Source organism: Sinocyclocheilus grahami, unplaced genomic scaffold (genome assembly GCF_001515645.1).
Source record: "Sinocyclocheilus grahami isolate Dianchi unplaced genomic scaffold, SAMN03320097.WGS_v1.1 scaffold224.1, whole genome shotgun sequence".
Taxonomy (NCBI): Eukaryota; Metazoa; Chordata; class Actinopteri; order Cypriniformes; family Cyprinidae; genus Sinocyclocheilus; species Sinocyclocheilus grahami.
In genome coordinates this window covers 555,664-572,127 of record NW_015505403.1, presented here as the reverse complement: position 1 = coordinate 572,127, position 16,464 = coordinate 555,664, and the positions used below count along the sequence as shown (strand labels likewise).

The following is a 16,464-nucleotide window of genomic DNA, read 5'->3' as shown; positions in this document are numbered from 1 at the left end:
GTAATATAAGTGAGGCACTAATCACCTTGTCAGGTATATTTTGCTATAACAAATGGCTGACTGTACATTATAGCTTACATAACTGCAGCTAAAAAGACATTCTGGTATTACCACCAAGTTCCTGCAACACTTTATTGCTGGTGTAAGGAAATAGAGTGTTTTAAAGACAAAAAAAAAAAAAAATTCAAGTTATTCAAACTTGCAACTCTATAGCACCCTCTATGGAGTAGAAAGTGTCAGAAGTCAGGGAAAAAAGACTTAGTCACAACTCATTTTTTTTTTAATATGGAAAACAACAGATACACAATACAGCAAATATTAGTTGTTTTATACAAACTGAAAAAAATTAATCTAACTACATGAAACTGCTTCAAAACATTAACATCTATACACAAGTGAATGTACACATATAAAACACATATATACACTCTTTCAATATATTATTATATAAAGAATTTGTTTTGTTTTCTCCTTAATAAGCAGAGCAGCTTGAATAAGTCTTTTCCTACCATGACTGTAGCTTAATGTGTGGTTGTATGACCCAGACCCAAAAATATATGGATAGGTAGCATTTCATGTAGTTGTTGGATCCCGTGTAGATAACATATTTTCTTATAGTAGAAAGTTTGAAGTGCACCTAAACTTGTGTGATTCAGGACATCCTATGTGTCTTTTACAATAATTTCATCCAATAACGTCACATCTGTAGTAGAGTTTCCATTCTTTAATCGGTGATAACCTAGAAGATATGCAGATAAGCTGCCTTCATCTTTTCCAGATTCGAGCGATTGTCGATTTCACATTCGGAAAGCCCTGGAGTGTTCTGCCATTATCCGTTTGAAGAGTAAAACACTGCATGTTTAAATGGAACGAGTCTCTCACTCGCAGACAGTTTGAAGTCAGTTTGATTGTTTTTCCAGGAGGGTGTCATGGTTGAAGAACAGGCTGGCTGGTGGGTATCCATCCTCAAGCTGGCGTCTAGACCAGCTCCTTCAGTTCAACAGCAGCATAAGAACCAGAGCCGTGAAAACAGAAGGTGTAACTATTGTTCCTCTACTATAAATGTGTGGAGTCCTGGGTGAACTTTGTTTCAGAGTGCTTGGCGGAAGTGCCTTAAGGTCCTCCAGGGCACCATACGCAGCCATGGAGAACTCCTGATCGCCTGTCGTGAGAAGATCGAACACGCACGACTGGAAATAAACGTCCTCCACCTGCAGCATCTCTCGACACTTTGTGGTCGCACGTTCCAACATGTCCACGTGTGCCGAGAGGCCTGGCTGCATCTCGCCGCCATCGCCCTCCCCGTACCAGCCGCCCATAAGCCGCGGCGGACGCAGGCTCTGCTGCCGGTTGAGCACGTGGGCTTTGATGACCTCACTGCGCGGACAGCCGTGCAGACACAGCTGCAGGCCACCGTTCTCCTCCGCTAAGTCCTCAGGCATGCGGATGGCGAAAGTCAGGTAGCGGCCGACCTGCCGCACAATGATGGACGTGCCTAGATAGCGAGCGTGGATCTTCACTTGCCGTATACCTAGACCTCCACTACCCTCCGCGATCCACAGGCTCTCTGCTTTCCCACCGCTTCGCGTGCCATCCTGGAACGCCGACGGCAGGTCCTCGGTGGTGGCCTGGTACACCTTCTGCTCGGTGCAGTCATGGTAGGACTTGAAGATGACTGTTATCTACAGGGAAGATCAAACGGGAAATGGTGAGTAATAGCTCACACTGAAAATCAATACATGAAATTGCTTTCAATTGACTAGAGGATTGTTTCAACATTGTGTTTTTGTGCAGCCTGATTTGTTGGAACATGTCCTAACCACCAGGTCAGTGGTGTTTTAGTATTATCACTATCATTATCAGTGTTATGTGCTTTTGTCATTTTTTAATATTTCATTATTTTTATTTCAGTTTTAGTACTTCGACTTAAACTTATTTTAGTTACCTGCCAAAGCAACATTTCTAGTTTTGTATCTAATATTTATGTTTTATTTCAGTTGTATTAGAATTAACGAAAAACATTTTTTAATTAACAATAACAACAATGAACCAAGTACGGAGACGCAAATCAACAAGAGACTAACAGAAGCATTCTAACCAACAGTGACCTCACTGGTCCAAAGTCCTGCATCACATTATTAAATTATACAATATCAACATATTAAACATCAAAAATGTTCTGACTGAATGAAATTGTCTCACACTGTGCAGCTTTTTGACCCATCGATGGTGGACAGACAAATTATTTCTTGTCCCATTTATAAAATGGTGAAAAGGCCAAATATATAATCTAAATATGACGAGGAAAATAATGTAATGTGGCTAAGAAATTAATTAAAACATTTTTTGTTCATTGAAATAACCTTGAATTTTTTTTTTATGAAAATCAAAAAGATGAAATGTTGGCAAATAACTGAAATAAGTTTAAGTCGAAGCAATAAAATTACTAAATGGAAATAAATAAATCTAAAACAGAAATAAAAAATAAGCCTAAATACAATAGTAATATTTTGTTATATTGTTAAAACAAAAAATATTTGTTGTTTGTCTCAATAAATTGTGTTAATCATAAATACAGTGGTTAAATAAAAATAAAAAATTCTATTGCTTTTTGTTTTAAAAAAAAAAGGTTATAAAAATGTCAATAATTATCGATACCGAACGATATGAAACATAATATCGTTGATACTTTTTTTTAGCTATATCGCCCAGCCCTAGTTACTTGCATGCAATTATGCATAATTATTGTTACTATAATAAAAAAAAAAATCTGCGTTTTTGTCTTTACAAAGTCATGGGATTCAAATGTTGGTTTTGGACCCCACTGACTGACTGTATAGACAAAAAGCTGAACAATTCTTCAAAATATCTTAATTTGTGCTCTGCTGAAAAAGTAAGTCATATATGTTTGGAACAACATGTGGGTGAGTAAATGATTGCTTTTTTCACCTTTTCAACACTTGTACTGATGACAAGGCTTCAAAACAACTTTTGCCCAATTTCATAAAACCACCAGTATCGTGGTTACTCTGCTTTACTAAAAAGACCAGTACAAATTGGAACAGGTCACACTTACAGGAAGTTAGCAAAAAGCCATTTGCACAACTAACCTTGTTGGTTGCTGTAGCACTGGAGCCTTCAACCACCGGTACGTTTGTGACTTGAACCGAAAGGTATCTGTTGTGGATGAGCGGCCAGGCTCCTTCAACCCTACATGTCTGGAACTCATCCCGAAAAGTCCGCAAGTGAGGATCACCAAATAATCCACAATGTCCGTACTTTTTCTGTTGAGCCGCCGGGCCCGACGCGAGCACCCTGCTTTCGTAGTTGCAGACGTCCACCACTGGTGGCTTGGAAGTGCTGGGTGCTTTGGCTGACGACGTTGGGCCGTCGATGGAGCAGTTGTGCTGTGCAAAGAGCTCTTTAATACGGAATACAGCGGAGTGGTACACCAAGTCCCCTCTACAGCCATGAGCTGTGCGACGCGTACACAACGAGTAGGCCCTCAGAGTGATGCAGTAGTCCACATCTGGAAGCACCTCCTCTTGCAAGCCACCCGAGGGTGAGAATGAGGCCACGTACTCCGCATTACAGCGCTGAATTCGACATTTTTGGCAGCACACTGTTGAAAATCAAGAAGAATTAGACATTAATGAGATGCATTTAAAACTGTGAGAGAATCCCTATTTGATGGTTGGTTGGTGATGGAGACGTTCATGATTAAAGTTCTTAGCCTTGGATGGTTTCTAGCTATCAATCTATAGACTAAACCTGTTTAACAGCTACACAACTGCTGTATTTTGTCATTCTGACACATTCATTGGTTGCACTCGAGTTAGCATGGCATCTGAAAAGATAACTACAAGCTGCCGATTGCCATTCCAAACCATGAAAACATTCCTTGTCTGGATTCCTTTTAGTGTTTTATGGTTATGGTCTAACAAAAGTGTGAAAATAGTTACTGCTTCATTTGATAAGATGTCTTTCAACTGCTTTGAATACAGGCACAACAATAACAAATGGGATGGAATTTGGCTAGCATTATTAAAAATATGAAAAACTCCCACTGCTGTGACGTAGTAATTGTATTCTACAGGGTTTCCACAGATTTTGACCAATGAATTTCCATGACTTCAGAGTAGTGTATGAGTAATTACTAAAAATATTGCACATTAGCAAGGAAGTAGCGGTGCTCACGGGTAAATTAACTTATTTAATACATTGTTCATGTTAATAATATGGGATTCACATGTAGCCTACTTTTTAGAATAGCATATACTATCTTACATAAACTGTTCTAGATTAATCGTTATGCATAATTTACAACTCTGTGGAAATGAATGCAATATCTCTGTTTTTGACTAGGCCTAACAGACAGATTTGTGAGACAGAGCACTGGTGTGAAGTGACCATGTACTCATTTTTCTGCTGGACTGGATGCATTTGTCATAGTAAAAACATGGTCAATTAGTGGTCTGTCAGTATGCATTTAGTGATATGTTATAAAACATTAATAGTTCTGATTAGCTGGCGTATTTGATTTCACTTTTTTTCACACTGTATGCATATTTAGTGAATTTGTGAGTTATCATGCAGAATTATAAACAATTCCTAAACTAATACTTTATATTCAAAGTTGTCTAGTAATGTAATATTATTTAACTTTATATATGGCTACTGTTAAATATTAATTACTACATTAAAACAGTTACTATTCATATTGTTATAGCTAATGATTTAGTTAACATCAAATAATACATTATCATTCTGTAGGGGGAAAAACAACAACAACAACAAAAATTCAATCGTATTCAGAGCACACAGCAAAGTATTTGCTTATTTTTACATCTAGTTCCCATTCGCGAACATTTAAAACTTCGTCTAGCGACAAAAAAAAAAATTTAAAAATCCTGCGCGTGCTTTTCAGAGGCATATAGGCGGTTAAAACGCGCAATTAACGCAAAATGTAAATAACCCATATTTGATCGCTGCTGTTCACAAATGACTATTTATTACTCTTAAAGGCACACTTTCTTCTTCAACAGTCACGGGCTTTCGAAGTAAACAACTTCAAACGGCGACACGGCGAGAAGCTAGCCAGGTTAGCGTTATCATGCAGAATTATAAACAATTCCTAAACTAATACTTTATATTCAAAGTTGTCTAGTAATGTAATATTATTTAACTTTATATATGGCTACTGTTAAATATTAATTACTACATTAAAACAGTTACTATTCATATTGTTATAGCTAATGATTTAGTTAACATCAAATAATACATTATCATTCTGTAGGGGGAAAAACAACAACAACAACAAAAATTCAATCGTATTCAGAGCACACAGCAAAGTATTTGCTTATTTTTACATCTAGTTCCCATTCGCGAACATTTAAAACTTCGTCTAGCGACAAAAAAAAAAAATTTAAAAATCCTGCGCGTGCTTTTCAGAGAGGCATATAGGCGGTTAAAACGCGCAATTAACGCAAAATGTAAATAACCCATATTTGATCGCTGCTGTTCACAAATGACTATTTATTACTCTTAAAGGCACACTTTCTTCTTCAACAGTCACGGGCTTTCGAAGTAAACAACTTCAAACGGCGACACGGCGAGAAGCTAGCCAGGTTAGCGAAAGTTTTGCCAAACTAATAAAATATCTGACTAAACTGAGCAATACTTTTAAAGAACGGTAAATAGTGAGGATTAACTTCAAACATCATTTTCAGAAGGTAAGTATAACATTTGGTTATATGAAATATGTTGGGTTTAAGCCTTTTCGCAAAAACGCTGCTGATTTGCAAGCGAGTTAGCAGCACAACTCTGGCCTACAGAAGAACTAAATGCGAATAAATGAGAAGGTAACGTACATTAATATGAGCGATTGTGCAATTGCATTAAGTAGCACGTTTAAAGTTTTAAAATACTTTTTTAGAGATTTTGATTGAACAACTTCTCTCCAAACGATAGTGTAAAGTTTTCCCATTAGCTCTCGCTCTGCCATGCGCATAAGAGCGATTAATACGAGCAAAACTATTTACCTGGTCGGAGTAACAGGCTCATAGAAACCACTAAAAGACAAATCCAGTTCCAAAGCTGCTGCTTAGCCAGGTTGAGAGTGCCGCTTCTCCCCATGCCAATCCATTCAGTTTGATTGCAGTTCTCCAACTGCTGCTCATCGACGTTGAGGCTGCGAGAAATCACACAACTTTTTCATTCCCTTCCCAGCCACTGTCATTCAAAGCAAAAGTGCTGAAAAGCATCGAAAGGGAGGAGCTTCTATTCGCCAGCCCTTTCTATGAAAGCTGACAAGTGCTCAGTCACGTCTTTATACGAGTTATGCAGTGCAAAAGTATGCACATAAAGAATGAACGATTCTGTCTATAAATGAACGTTTTAGGTTGCATGAATGTCGTTTTTAGGGATGCACGATATATCGGCCACCATATCGGTATCGGCCCATATCGGCTCATTTTTTCTGTTATCGGTATCGGCCTGATAAGAAAATTTGGCCGATATCTTAAAGCCGATAAATAATGCATTATTTCCTTCAGAGACACTTCAGATGCGCGCTGTTCGTTTGCAGCCTTTTGTGCAATTGTACATTGTAATATTGTGTTTATTTGATGTATATCTGATTTATCTCATATAGAATGCGTTTGGTTAAGTTAAAAAGAGCGCTTCAGTTTACCGGTGATCATCTTTAGCTCAGCACACGCAGCCCAAACAGCAGTGCACAACATTAATAACTATGATTGGGAATGTCATGTATATAACATTCTAATGAGAACATTATTATAATAAAACGTTGTGAATTCTTTGGGTTTAGTTGCCGTGTTTCAGCGCGTTGTTATGGGAAGAGCGCATCCACAACAGGATCACACATTCTGACTATAGCATGCAATAACTGCGTCATTTTGTACATATATAAGTTGTAATATTATGTTTATGTTGTATTAATATTAATCTCAGGATGCATTTCCTTGAGTTAAATAAGCTGCCAGCAAAACGCTTCAGTTTACCATGTTCATTCAGCTCTTCAGCTTCAGCACGCGCAGCTCAACGGCTGCTATTTAAAACAGTGGTATTAATTTGTTACTTTTTCAAAATCATCGATACATTATTAATAACAACAACCACTTGTATTGTTCTCTTATTATTTTCATCAACAATATGGTTTAGTAATTAAAATCATTTAATTATTGTCCGTGCAGAGGCTATTCCGTTTTATTGATCTATGGCGCATTCATTTTGATTCTTTACACGTGTAATGATGTCCAGTGACTTGTTTGCATTATTTATGCATAATTTTATTTATTTGTAAGGCTTTTTTATGACTAAATTTGGTAATGGGAGAGTAAAAATATTTTTAAAACGTACACCGTTCAAACTAGGCTGCTTATGTTGAAGTGTTTGGGATGTGGCTTTTAATGATGAGACCTTTTTTGTAATCAGGCTCTCAAAAAGTATATAACAATTTGGATATAGATTTATCGGCCAACATATCGGTTATCGGCTTTCAAAAATAAAGAATAATCGGTTATCGGTATCGGCCAAAATTTTCATATCGGTGCATCCCTAGTCGTTTTGTTCATTTTTCATTACAGAGTCAGTCAACTATTGTTAATTGTTGGCCAGTCATTCTTGAGAAGTGGGACAAAACAGGGTGCAAAATTGAAAAAATAAAACCTTGTACTCTAAACTACATTTATGTATCTTATATGTACTAAGCCACTGAGCTATGCTTTGATACAAGCTCCGGATTTTTCTCTTTTTTAACAAAATGTGATTTTTTTTTAGCTTGGACTGTGTAATATAATTTCAACTTTATCTTTAACAGCATTCAAGACTTTTTTAACATTTCAAAACACATTCACCTGCTTCAGGAAAATAAAATTATCTACATATTTCAAATAATTTCCTCAGAAATTGGAAGATGGTGTTGACATATCATGGCTGTGACACAGGAAATATTAACATTAGGATTTAAAATATTCTAAAACTAACTTAGCAGAGCCTGTCTGACACTGATGTACTCTGCAGAGGTGAACTGTGGCAAGGGGGTCCTTTAGAGTGACAGCTGCCCCTGATATTCCCTGATTTTATTACATTTTATTGAATGTCTGACGGTGTTGACGAAAAGTGGGGACGCAACAAACTTTTTAATGTGTCATTAAAAAACAACCTTGCTTTGATAGGAGCTATTATTAAGTGTTGCTTTTGATAAAACAAGCTCTTTTTCAACATTAAAAAAAAACATTGTTATCCATTTTATTGCATTTGAATGATTGAACCCTTCTCTGTGGACACACTGTTTTAGATGTAGTGAGAGGACATTACGAAACATAGATTTGGTATAATAATGAGAAAATTAAATTGAAGGTGATAATAGTGTTAAATACATTCTATTATTAATCCCTCATGACATTTAAAATTGAAAATATTTTTATTTTTAAGCCTAATAGCAGTTATCCTTGCTGGACCTGTTTTGTCCCATGTCTCAAGAATGACTGTGAGCATGCTTATTATAACGTTTTAAATAATTTAAATCTTGTTTTCTGCATAAACCGCTTTTTAATTGTTGAAAATATATTTTTTGAAAGATACATTAGCCTAAGTGATCAATTAAATGTGCCAAAACAAACATGGGAACAAACTGTCATCTATCAGTTGCCTCGCTTTGGGCAGCTGAAATTCTACAAAGCTTATTCTAATCTATGTAATAAGCTGAGGAAAGCTAAATAAATTAAAATAGTTCAGCCTAGCCTGGAGGGTTCAATTTTATGATGGGCTTCAGCATGCTAGTCCTACATCCTCCAGTCTAATATCATGGTTTGTTGAACTACTTTATTGGTTTCCTGCTACTACTTTATTTCCTGGTTTATAGTTTGATCATGTTTGCAGTTGGTGCTTTAAGATACGAGGTTACATTGTGATTATGGGAAAAGTTTAGATTTTCAGTGCGTTTTGAAAAAATATTTGCCTACTATATTAGTCAATCTAAAAACAGTCGTCCTAATGACTGCGAAAAGCAACCACACACCTCCTCGGCACGGCTCGGTGTAAAATGCACGGCCCGCCACTGGAAAAGAACAATATATTGCTTACCGTTTGAAATGATTTTGTGGATCCATTGAGACTGTAGCCTTGGAGTAAACACAAAATGTACACATTAATTTATATACATAATATTTGCATACACATCAGTGTCTTCATGTCTGTTACTTATATATATATATATATATATATATATATATATATGTCCTTGTATCATCACACATTGGTTGATCAGTTGAAGTTTGACTTAAAATTAAATTTCATTCTCCCTCACAGCAATATGTGTATTAATGTAGTCAATGGTAATAGTAATTACCTAAATACTAGAGAGCTGGCTGCCCCCATAAAGTCATTCCTGTCTCAGGTCTATAGTGGTATTGATACTACAGAGGCATCATTCAGAATCTGGCCACTGAAGCAAATAGCTCATTCACTCAGGTGGATGGATCAGTGAGCCCCTTACAAGCACCTCATGCCAATAGACGACTTGACGAGGCTGATGGGCGGAGAAAGGGTTCTTTCTTTCCACCACGTTTGTGAGCATATTACATTGCATGACCCAGCGAATATACATATTCCTCTGGTCGAAACAAGAAGGGAGCGAGTCGATTACAGAGATGAATCAGGTAAAAAAAAATGAAGAAAAAGACAGAAAGAAAAACGAGAAAGGAACGGAAACGAAGGGATAAGCCAGTACATTTCTCCTGACACTGACTCGCTTGTTCTTATACAATAGTGGAATGAGGTCAGTCTGGTAAAATTAGCCATCCGCTTCATGGCAGGACTGAATGCCAGGCCAGTGAGAGGGGACGGAGAGTCTCCATTTGAGAAACCAGAGAAATAAAGAGACTACATTTTTTGACAGAGAGTAAGATGAAGTACTGGGAAGAGAAGAGAAGAAGGTCATTTGCTAAAATCCCAGAACTCCTATTCAGCGCAAGTTAAGAAAAATAAGTGAAATGGAATGATATGAACCATTACACCAAGTAAGAGACCAAAAAAACTTGACCTGAATAGTGGAAATAATGATTGTTTACGAGCAGGTTTCCTGAAGACTCCCCTCATCTGTCATTGGTTGAACAAACAGCTTGGCGACACCTCAAGCCCATGCCATTTGTTGAGCTGCTGTTGCTGTTGTCAGGCTTGTCGGGATGTTCAAACAATGTTTTTATAACACCACAGAATGTTTACACTGTTCGGGGGAATGAACTGACAAACTAAAAAGTTAGAAAGTTTTTATCACGCTTAAGCTTTCAGAAAACAATCGGCTGAAGCTTTATGCTATAAATTGAGAGACGGAGAAGCAGAGAAGTGACTGAAGGAGGGTAGGAGAGGGAAGAAAAAGAGGAATTGGGTTTCCACTGACTGTGTGTCTGGGCAGCTCCATATGGTCCTCATTAATGTGCTGACTCTGTGGGAGCAGCTCCACACCGCGCTGCTTGTTTTTGTTATTAGGCCCATCACATTTCGGTATGGAGGGCACTGGAATATTGGGCTACTGACAGGTCTTGCCCAGTGGTTCTCAACCAGTGCTGTTATCGGTAACAAAAATGAAAGTTTTCGCTAATTTAAATAAAATATAAATATTAGATGAAAAATCTTAAACTTAACAAAAAATAGAAATGTTGCCTTGGCAGCTAATTGAAATAAAATAAGTTGAAGAACTAAAAAAATTTTTTTTAAATAAATAAAAAAGCTAAATAGAAATAAAAAACCTGTAATAAAAATGACAAAATACATGACAAAATAAAACTTAAAATGAAAAAAAAATAACAATTAAAAAAAAAATATTAATAGTATAAAAATATCACTGTTTTTGCTTCTTTACACAGACTGAACAATGGGCATCAAGTACTGTAATAATATTCAATACATAATATTTAGTGCTGTCAAACGATTAATCACATCCAAAAGAAAAGTTTTTGTTTACATAATATATGTGTTTGTACTGTGTATATTTATTATCTTTATATAAATACACACACATACATGTATATAGTTAAGAAAAATATGTGTATATATTAAATATTTATATATAAAATAAATTGTATGAATATATATATATATATATATATATATACAGTGGGTACGGAAAGTATTCAGATGGCTGCAATATAACAAAGAGTGAAAAATTTAAGGGGGTCTGAATACTTTCCGTACCCACTGTATATATATATATATATGTAAATACATGTCAATATTTTCAAAATATATGCTGTACGTGTGTGTATTTATATATACATAATAAATATACACAGCACACACATATATTATGTAAACAAAAACTTTTATTAATCGTTTGACAGCACTAATAATATATAATAAAATGTATTGAACATTGTTTTATCTTGTTGTCATATATTATATTAAAATAAATTAAATGGTTTGGTTGGACTTGAAACCTTCAAAGCCCCTCCTTAAAATATTAATAATACAATCTGATGCATTTTATATTTTGAATTTAGTGGGGGGTTTTTCTTTGCTGTCCAGAACAGGTCAGTAAACCACCAGTTGAGAAGCCCTGGTCTAGCCATCCACAGAAGTTGAGTAAAGAGTCCTTAAGCGCAACTGTGAAATGAGAAACGAGCGCCTAAAATGTGTTTACCCACACTACATAGCTCAAATAAAATTTTTCTTAGTAGTGCATTTGAGTCAGAGATGAGAGATTTGCTTCACTGGTGACAGAGACTCAGAGCAATTACCATAGATAACAGGAACAGAAGTGTGTGCCTGTAAGAGGCTGCCACTGATACCATCTCTGCTCAAGGATCCCACTTAACTGCCTTGATTGATGCCCAACTGAACTCTAGGGGGTACAGAAAGAGAAGGTCTTTGTGGGTCCTAAGTGGATTGCTTTCTCCCTGAGAGCTGTTAGGTATTAATATGTAATAATTGCACTTGAAGTACATTTAATTGCATTGGGAAAAGTTGTTGCATTTGGAAAGAGCCTCTGTGAACTGTCATTATTAGCTTAATAGATTTGATAGACTGAAAATATTAGGCATTTACATCTAATTGTAGATGCTAGCACTGTCTGCTTCCTTCATGTAATCCATCTGCAAACACAAACTCCTTTTTTCTTCACTGCCCCTTAGAGCTGTTTCCTTCTGCTCAAGAGATGCTGTTGACATAGTGTCAAGCTCAGTCCTTTTTAAAAAGATAAACACACAAGTAACCTTAGATTCAGGGTCATGGGGTCTTCTCAGTTTGGTGAAGAAAGATAGTGGAAGTAAACAAAGGCAGAATGAGGAGAAGCCTTAGATCTCCTCTCTAAGAAAGGCTAAGCGTAAGCAAAGGCAATCTGTGGGATCAACGCTGAGCTTCTGCCATCCATACCTGACAATAGGTGAATTTAAGAAACTTTGTTGTTGAACTTTAAGTTTCCAATTAATAGGAACATATACAGTAGAGTGACCATACGTGCCATTTTCCCAGGACGCGTCCTGGCCAGGATTTCTATATTGCCTAAAATATCTAGGTTTTGGCTTTGTTTGCCTGTGCAGACCGATCGGTGTATGACATCAAAATACCATACAGACGGTTCCTTATGCTTTCAAAATGCTCTCGAGGTATTTAGATGTCATACACCGATCGGTCTGCACAGGCAAACAAAGCCAAAACCTAGATATTTTAGGCAATATAGAAATCCTGGCCAGGACGCGTCCTGGGAAAATGGCACGTATGGTCACCCTAATATACAGCGTAAAACATTTCAAGGTCACTCCACTCAAGATGTTTTATCTAACTCAAACAAGTTTTGGTGTAAGTTCAAGTAGGGCTGTGCAATTAATCGAAAAACAATTTCGATTTTGGCATCCAAGGATTATGAAAATACAATAATCGAGATAAAACGATTATTACGCCCCATTCCGCCCCCTCCATAAAAGCCCAATTTCACGTGCAAATCAGTAAAGCCATGTAACGTGACTTTTGCCAAATGGGACGTGCTTGATTTATATAAGTATATGTATTAATGTTTTTAAAAGCGTGAAAGAGAACTTGCTCTTCTTTAAGAATCTTTAAGATTAAAAGTAATCTTTTAGCTCAAGGTGCGCGCCTAAACGGTCAAATACACGTGATTATTTATGTATACCTTCGTCGGTCATGTAATAAATTAACAGAGTTAAGAATGAAAATACGCGTGTAACGGTAAATTGGATCCGTGCGGCTCTTACAGTGACAGCGGCTATTTTCCTGCTGTGACTGTGTGCTTAATATTAATCAAACAACAAAAGACAACTTCAAAAATCACACACTGCTCTTGAGTGAAGGACTTTTGTAACTTTAATAAGAAACAAAAAAGTTTAATTCTTACAGTGACGACTATGCCGTTTTATTTTACATTTGATTATTAATTTCTGTAGTAGGCTGTAAACTGCTTGAGACTTGCATAAAAAAAACATTAAAGCACAGTTTGTTTAATTTGTATCTTTTTATTCTATTGTATTTGTCCTTTGCTTTTTTTTATCACTGACAGTTTAATTATTTTCAATCCTTTTTAGGATTTTTTGTTTGTTTTTGTTTGTTTGAAATTCCGCTGGTCTCTACAATGTAGCTGTCATAGCAACCTTATTTACAGGAAATATATATTTGATATGTATCACTATCTTTAAATAAATCACTCATATAAAGTTTTGGTCATATGGCCCCCTCATAATCGTGCTAAATAATCGTGATTAGAATATTGGCCAAAATAATCGTGATTATGATTTTTGCCATAATCGAGCAGCCCTAAGTTCAAGAAGCTTACTTGTAGGTGTGGTCTGATTTGCATCCTATTTGTGGAGAATTGTTGATGGTATAGTTAAGGTCTCTCCATTTAAAGAAATATTTTGCAGAACTGTTTATGTCCATACAACAAAAAATAATGGACCCCACTGACTTTCATTGTAAGGGCAAAAAACACTCTTTTATGTGTTCCAAAGGAGAAAGAATGCCATACAGGTTTAGAACAACATTTTTGGGTGAACTATACTGTATCTAAAAGTTGAATGCATTGATTTTCTTCAGCTTAGATTTCCTTCAATCAACTTTTCAAATGTTTTCTAACAAAATTGAAGAGTTTGAGTAGATGTTTAACCAAATTAAAAGGAAAGCTGTCAAATATGTCAAAAGAGTTGCTTGTTTTGTGCAAAGTATTTTTGAATCTGATTGAGGAAATAGTCATTTTACTCCGATTGAAATTTAATTCGGATTAAGGTGTTTATATGAAGGATTTTCAATCCAATTCAGCCATCAATCCAATTACTAATAGATTATTTGGGTCCATGTAAACGTAAATAGTGGAGTCTCAAAATGTATTGTACAATATTTGTTACCGTTGTCAAATGACATTTGGACTGAAAAAACCCCCCAGCTAAAAGTAGAAACAATGTCCAAATATTTGATGCAGCTGGAATTACGAAAAAAAGGTGCATGTAGTCTTTTTCAAACATTTTTGCTAAAGTACACAGCACAATAACTGATGTGAGAAGGGAAGAATGCGAGAGAGAAGCATGAAAACTCCTAAAGTTCTCCCGCTCTCTCTCCCACAACAACACCTGCTCAGGCTCTCATTTCAAACCTCTCAGCTGTGGGAGCATTGACCAAATAAATCCGTGGAATCAAACGTGACTCCCGCTGCCAGACCTCCAAGTCCAGCCAGTCCGAGCTCAAGCCATGGGAACAAAATACATTCAATAGAGTGCAACAAAGCCCACATCACCCCAAGCATCTTTTGAGAATTTTGCTCTCTGCCAATGATTTTTCAGTTGTCTGAAGTGCCAGAGTTTTACACCCTGACCAGCATCATCTCATTGGATGGCAGCTGTGTCCTTCCTCCACTCACAAAGTTTGAAAATGGACAGATTGCTCTTCTGTTACCTAAAACTGTAGACTTGCATTTCACTCAAAAAAAATAACATGATTTACTTGATTTACCTATGTTATTTCAAAAACTGTATGCCTTTCTTTTTTCAAACTTCAAAAAGTGGCACAACCCTATATTCCAAATCTCCTGTGGTTGCATGACAGGTTTGCATAAGAATCAGACTGAAATTTAAGTAGTTATTCGCTGTTAATTGTCTCAACCATTGGGCTGTAAACTGTTGCAACCAAATAACTGCAAAAATGTAAATCCGTTCTGCACACAAGTTATCATATGACTTCAGAAGACCTGTAATATATCACAGACATCATATGGACTACTTTTAGGATACATTGGTGTTTTCTGATGTCTTGAAGCTTGGCAGCATTAGTCCTCGTTTCATTATACTGAAAAATTCAATAAAAACTGAATTTTACATTAATTGTGAGAATATAAAAACTAATATATACTGTATATATATATATATATATATATATATATATATATATAAAAGTGTATTACAAATGTCCTTTTTTAAATTTGTCCCGTTTAAATTCTTTAAATTTTTTAATTAATCAGTACTATTCCTGTGATCATAAATCAGTACGTTTATGGCTCTTAGATCACACGAATTAACAGCAGGCCATATTTCTAACATATTTTTTAGACAAATATTGAGATATTGAGACAAAGGAGTTAGTTGTGACTCATAAGAAAAATGAACGTCTTATAAGTATAGCATAAACCCCAAAAATCAGATGCCAAAGAAACTCCATTGTCTGATTATGGCATCTTTCTGATTCCTCTATGATGAATTAAAACTGACTGTACTCTTCTACATTCAAAATGTGTTGTTTTCTAAACTCAAAAATGCATAACAGAGAAATGTGAGGCTTAAAACCACAAAACAGCACCAGGCAAACCAGCTTTACTGTAGTACTTTTAACAACCGAGGGTTCACTTTAAGGGTGGGTAAGTATCAAATGACATGAGTAATGGCATTGCTAGTCCCAAAGAGAACAGCAGAAAGATGAAATGGAACTTACCTCTGATTTTTGTGACTGATGGGCATGTGGCATGGATGTATAAAAGACCATTTCACTGAAAGAAGTCTGTTAACCCCTGTTCCCTAGCTGTCTCTACTAGACAACTGTGTCCAGCTTTGCTTGACAAAGGGAGATAGCGGTGAATTAAAGCACATGACAACAGCTGTCTTTTTAAAGAATCGGCACTTTGATTAGGGTCGGCTTGTAGTTAAGCAATGTTCACTAATTCCTACATATCAGAGAAGGGCGGATAGGAAAAAAAAAAAGGAAAAATCCCGAACACACTAGCATGCACACACACATACACAATTATACACATTCAAGGGATTTGACAGCATATGTCGTCTTTGGCCAGCGTCCCATATTCTACAATGGTCATCCACACAGCGCGGTCTGTAATAAGACCATAGTTTTACAGCAAATATATAGCAGCTCCAAAAACTATATGGACACTGAAGTCCCACCTAAAAAAAATATAATTAAAAAAAAAAAAAAATATATATATATATATATATA

At 36.2% G+C, this 16,464-nt stretch overlaps 1 protein-coding gene across 1 annotated transcript; it reads right to left on the bottom strand.

Moving 5' to 3' along the window:
* Positions 1–365: 365 nt before the first annotated feature.
* rgmd (RGM domain family, member D) lies at positions 366–16,025 on the bottom strand. Its single transcript, XM_016287759.1, has 5 exons — positions 15,949–16,025; positions 9,109–9,146; positions 6,042–6,190; positions 3,111–3,622; positions 366–1,682 (listed from the first exon to the last, which is right to left on the bottom strand). Exons 1-5 carry the CDS (start codon positions 15,997–15,999, stop codon positions 993–995), a joined length of 1,440 nt encoding a protein of 479 aa, XP_016143245.1. The 5' UTR covers positions 16,000–16,025; the 3' UTR covers positions 366–992.
* Between the last annotated feature and the right edge of the window lie 439 nt (positions 16,026–16,464).

Excerpts from the sequence above, each read along its gene's own strand:
- rgmd (XM_016287759.1), bottom strand. The coding sequence starts at position 15,999 with ATGGTCTTTTATACATCCATGCCACATGCCCATCAGTCACAAAAATCA. Across the intron at positions 9,147-15,948 it reads ATCAGTCACAAAAATCAGAG|GCTACAGTCTCAATGGATCC; the intron begins GTAAGTTCCATT and ends GTTTACTCCAAG. Across the intron at positions 1,683-3,110 it reads GTGCTACAGCAACCAACAAG|ATAACAGTCATCTTCAAGTC; the intron begins GTTAGTTGTGCA and ends TCTTCCCTGTAG.